General features: G+C 39.2%; 1 protein-coding gene across 1 annotated transcript in view; it reads left to right on the forward strand.

Moving 5' to 3' along the window:
• DOCK8 (dedicator of cytokinesis 8) overlaps nucleotides 1–4130 on the forward strand; it is a 125556-nt gene extending 121426 nt beyond the window's left edge. The window contains 2 exon segments of the mRNA XM_054986167.1: nucleotides 780–950; nucleotides 3024–4130. Coding sequence (XP_054842142.1) covers nucleotides 780–950; nucleotides 3024–3084 — 232 coding nt within the window. The 3' untranslated portion in view covers nucleotides 3085–4130.
• Nucleotides 4131–6000: the final 1870 nt, after the last annotated feature.

The raw sequence follows: 6000 nt of genomic DNA on the forward strand, positions 1-6000 counted from the left end.
GTGGCTGGCTCTACAAAAAGACAAGTTGCTTCAGGTGGCAGATTTGGGGGTGCAGCCTTCACACTTGCCACCAACATCCACTCATAAGACAGAAGGGAATTCCAAGCTCTTGCCAAGCTGGGGAACCAAGAGGGAAAGCTCATTAGCGGTTCTGGCTCCTGGTCTACAGTGGTGATGGGAAACGGAGGAGCAGCATGAAAGCGGGAAGGTGGTGAAAGGAAATTAGAGGTGGTGTGGAGCTGATGGCCCCCTTTTTGAATTGCTGCTGTATGGAACTCTGTTCCCAAGTAACATCAGCAAAAAGGGCCAAACTACAAATTACATTTTTGATGAGTTAGGTCCAGGATCCTCAATTTGCTTTCCTTGTAGTCATGCAGCAGCTGTGGGGAAAGGCATTTTTAATGTCCCCAGGTACCTGACTGGGCTTGGAATGATGGTAAGAGTAGAGGAGGAGGGGCTCCTGCCTTTTCCCCTATACCATTTTCCTGAGCCAAAACAGCAGGGAGAAAGAGTAAGTTGCCCATCTTTGAAGCTGCACATGGAGTATGTGAAGCTGCACATGGAGCTGCACATGCCTTTTTACACAACCTTCCACTTTCTTATACTTCAGAATGGTTCTTTTAAAAACTGTAGGCTTACAAATTGAAGTCAATGCAACATATAGCAATAGTAAGATATTTCTTTGCCCTCTAGGTGACATGTTCACACATGTGCTGTATCCTTACATGTATGCACAGCAGTCTGGCAGATTTTATAAGTTTGCATTATTTTGAGAACAGGTGTGGAGAAGCTGTTGAGAAAAACAAGCGTCTGATTACTGCTGACCAACGAGAATATCAGCTTGAACTGAAAAAGAACTATAATAAGTTGAAGGAGAACCTCAGACCAATGATTGAGAGGAAAATCCCAGAACTATATAAACCCATTGTGAAAGTGAACAATATGACAAGGTATTACAAGGTTCCATTTTCCTGTAATCTTGGAAGCCCCACCAATATGTTGCAGGATAACTTTTAAACCAGATTATGTAAGTGACTCCTAATGCAATTGTTACCCGATGGTGGGTCTTTTTGCAAGCTGGGGGAATTAGTGTGGAGAGGCAGCAAGAAGTGGGTAACTTAGCGAGATCTCCACCTACGTATACGAGGATTGTCCCTTTTAGAAAAGTCTTTTAATAACAAAGCAGATGTTCAATCAAAAGGGTTTTTTATTGAAATAATGAAGATCAATTGCACACACAACACACACAGAGCTAACTGGAAAGCAGTGAGGAAAATTGGATAGAGTTTGGGGTGATAGTACCATCCAAAAGAGGGCATCTTGGAGAGAGAGCACTGAGCAACCAGCGCGTCAATGCAGATGGGAGTCTGAGGATGGATGCCGCTGGATCAAAGGACATGCACACAACTATGGTGGAGGGGCAGTCCACTTATTCTGTGGAATGTACCCTGAGGGAAGATTATGTCTTGAGCCCCCAAAACAAAAATTTAATATTTGTCTCTGGGGTGAGACCAAGGACTAGAAGGCTGTCTCTGGGGCGAAACAATAAAACTGGGAAGGTTTGATAAAGTTTTCCTAGGCAAAATTATCAATGATGACTGACAACCTGCATTGGATGACTGATGGAGGCTATCAGAGCCCTGAATTGCTTGAAAATGGGAGGGTGGATATTGATAGGTTGAGTTAAAGTGATTAAATCAAGAAGAACCTATTGTCTTAGGATCTTTGCTCATTTCTGGAGTGTGGGGCTGAAAGCTGGTCTCGCCTGGCATCTCACATGCTAGTAATTTCCCATCTCCTGGCCGGGATCTGGCTTCCATTTTTCTGCCTGGCCCATTGAATTCAATAGAATTAGAAGGGTAAAACTGTATTGAGGATTGTAGCGTCAGACATTTAAAGAGCTGAGTACTCAGTTATGTCAACTCTGGTTTAAAATCAAGTCATTTGTACAAGGAATGCATGGGGTCTGTATCTGAGATTGTTATAAAACTCTAGTACAGTCACTGTATGAAAAAAAAATCCAAGGAAGCATGGATACTACACTGTTCTTGATTGAAAGGTAGAAGTGGTAGATCTTTCATTTCTCCTGCTTCCTCCAGAACCAGAACTTACAGTTGTAACAGAGGAGATACGCCCAAGCTGCTATACTGTAAATGAGATGAAATCACTTCTGTTATTTTTTAATTGAACAAAGCTCTTTACTGTTTCAAGTTAGGAACAGATAAGTGCCTTGAGCTTTGAGATTCTTCCGGGGAAAATACAGAAAGGCAAACTCCAGCTCACAAGTTCTGCACATACTCCATTACACCAATGAGCAGGCTTTCCTGTTGACTTCAGCAATGACAACAGCACTTAGATTTCTTATCACTGGTGACACTTCAGATCAATCTAGATAATTAAAACAACCAAATATAATCTGAATTACAAAATTTCTCTTGAATTGAGAGTACAATTGGAGAAGCCCATTTACTTCTTGGGAAGTTGAACGAGACAAGAACTCTTCTCATTTTTAAACTTTTCTCCCAAATTCTGGTCCAATCCTTTTTAGTATTAAATTAGAAGACCCTGTGACTGTGCATATGCATAATGCAGCCCCCATTATGTGTATTGACATTCAATATACTTTGATTATCCAGACATCTACCAGGCATCCAATTTTCAGTCCTACCATACTACATTGAATGTTTAATATTTAAAAGTTGATATGCTCTGGATATAACCTAGGATGCTGTTTGTATAAAAGAAAATGGACATTCATATTCAATAGAGATTATATACGAAGAGGTATAGAAAATAATACATAGTGATAATATGTAAACTGTATTGAAGAATTAGCCAAGCTTAAAATACCACAAGTTTTTCCTCTATTCATCTTCCATGTTGTTTCAGGGAAGAACAGCCAATTCTTTTTTTCTTTTTTAACTGTTGCAGTAACACAAAGACTGAACACTTTAAATTAGATTCTGTTCTTCTGAAGCTAATTCAGTCCTTGCCATTCTCATGTTTTTCATTTTTCATTTCAGGGATTCTTTCCGTAACTCTAGTTTCAGGAAATGTGAAAATCTGCCTCCACAGAATAGTTAAGTGGCCCCATAAGAGTCAACTATACCGTTGCAGTACATCCAACGCAAATGTTGCATCAACAAGAAACTTTCCCCACAATTCCATGTGACCATATACTGTACAAGACTCAAGAAAAAAAGTTTAGGCTTCAAGAAACGCATCCTCCAAGAAAGTGGATCTGAAAAATGATTCTGGAAGTTTGCATATATACAGAAAATACTTTGCATATTTAAATGTTTGTTTACTCATGAAACCTCTGCCATCAAACTCTGGTCATATACATTTCATAGAAATGTTCCTGAATTAAGCTGAAGACCTGTCTGCCCAACAACGGATTTGTATCAATGCTACATGAGCACATTCTCCAAGCCACAGATACAAAAATTTTCTAGACTTCAAAACAAAAAATACAATCCAGCCAAAGTTCAGCATATCTATGGAACACTTAAGAACATACGTAACTCTGTCTTAAATAAGATAGCTTGAGTGTTTAGAGAGGCATAATCTTATCTCTTGATGAGAACCATTACAGTGGACCTGAAAAGGGTTTTTCTCATGGAAGCTGATGAAGACATGCTCAGACACAGAGGATCAGTTTACATAAGGATAAAAAAGCAATGCATAGTATTTATGCAGGCTTGGGTAGATATAAGCATCTAAGCAAAATGGAGGGTACACAACTGAGACATTCAAACAGCAACTAGCCTTTGACCACTGAAGCTATTATTTCTTCTTACAAACAACAGGGATTCATTCTAGTTGGAATGTTTTTATTCTAAACATTTAAATATTTTCCTAACTTTTTCTTCTTGAAATAGGAGGTTACTTCCTGAAAGCTTGACTTACATTTTTGCCACTTGATTGGTTCCATTCAGCTAGATCCTGTTGATAAGCAATGATAATAGTATTCAGTATGCATCCTTGTAAATATGACCATACATAGTAATGGGAAATGTCTAAGTTGGGTGGGGGGAGGGGGGTCTTAAGGGGCCAGTGGAAATGTAAGCACTTGTTGGGCAGCTTTTTTTATACTCAAGAACAAAAATAATTCTATGACAATTTTTAAATGCAAAATAAAAATGCTATATTAATAGAAGAGACTCATTTTATTTTCCATATTAAAATATATTATACAAATATATTTTATACAAAATATATTATACAAAAACAGAAAAAATGGTAACTAAGGACAAAAAAGAAGAAAACTAAATGATCAATACTACCTTGTTCAATTTCCTTTGACATACTCAACCATACTGTGATTTGTCTATTTCCACTCATCTAATTGCTGCACATACTTTTTAATATAAAATGTTAATTTGATCATACTGATCAACTCTCTTAATATCTCAGTTTTTCCTGAAGTATTGATTGAACACTAAATTAGCAGTCATGAATGCATTTAATACAAATTAGTGAAATTATTAAGGTATTGTTGCCACATAATTTGACAAGTCATTCAGGAATGCAAGGGACTTCTGCTTTTATCCTAAAAGAAACAGCTTTAATAAACTTTTTCCAGTACTTGCAAACACAATTACAGATCCACTACATATGAAAAAAAAAATATTCTTCTCACTGCAACACGAATAATTACTATTAATCTTACATATGGTTGTTGTGGGTTTTCCGGGCTGTATTGCCGTGGTCTTGGCATTGTAGTTCCTGACGTTTCGCCAGCAGCTGTGGCTGGCATCTTCAGAGGTGTAGCACCAAAAGACAGAGATCTCTCAGTGTCACAGTGTGGAAAAGATGTTGGCAGGTCATTTATATCTACTCAGGAGGGGTGGGGTTGAGCTGCATCCTTGATGATTAATTTCCTCATTGAGAAAGTGCGGCTCACATATCCGTCTTGCACGATCCACTAATGTTTTCATTATGCCTCTTTTCTGTCAGGGGTGGTGATTGGGGTTTCTGTGTAAGTACCGATCAGTGTGAGTTGGTTTCCTGTAGACCTTGTGACCTAACTGAAAGTTTGCTTTGCGGATGACCAAGGTATCCAGAAATGGGAGTTTTCCCTCGATTTCTTTCTCCATTGTGAATTGTATGTTCAGGTGGATGCTGTTGAGATGATTCAAAAACCCCATCAATTCTTCCTCCCCATGGTTCCAAATGATAAATATATCATCCACAACCGGAACCATACACTAGGTTTGTGGGGTGCTGATTCTAGAGCTGTTTTTTCAATAAAAGAATAAAAGAACATGAAAGTCACTGCAGACTTGGACAACCTGAAAAATCAGCAGTGGCTGAACATAGCCTAACTCAAACAGGGCACAGTATCTTATTCCAGGACACCAAAATACTGGACAACACTTCCAACTACTTTGTCAGACTACACAGGGAAGCCATTGAAATTCACAAACATAAGCAAAACTTCAACAGGAAAGAAGAAACCTTAAGAATGAACAGAGCATGGTTTCCAGTTCTGAAAAACACCAGGCTAACAAAACACTCTATACCCGACAATAGCCCTGCAGAGAAGATTAGCACATCAAGCACCAATCCATATGCAAAAGAACCTCCTCAGGATACAGTGAAGCCTCCCGCCATTAGCATTCCACACCCTGGGAAACTCTTACAGGATGACTCAGCTCAACCCCACCCCTTCTGAGTAGATATAAATGACCTGCCAACATCTTTTCCACACTGTGACACTGAGAGATCTCTGTCTTTTGGTGCTACACCTCTGAAGATGCCAGCCACAGCTGCTGGCGAAACGTCAGGAACTACAATGCCAAGACCACGGCAATACAGCCCGGAAAACCCACAACAACCATCGTTCTCTGGCCGTGAAAGCCTTCGACAATACAATCTTACATATTTTTGCAAGCCTGCCAGGGAATGGTGTCACTGATTAATCCTTTTAATTATGTTTTCTCTGAGTGATTGAGAGAGTTGTTCATCTGGTAAACACAAAATGCCATACTGTAGTGT

The sequence above is a fragment of the Eublepharis macularius genome, chromosome 8, assembly GCF_028583425.1.
Source record: "Eublepharis macularius isolate TG4126 chromosome 8, MPM_Emac_v1.0, whole genome shotgun sequence".
Taxonomy (NCBI): Eukaryota; Metazoa; Chordata; class Lepidosauria; order Squamata; family Eublepharidae; genus Eublepharis; species Eublepharis macularius.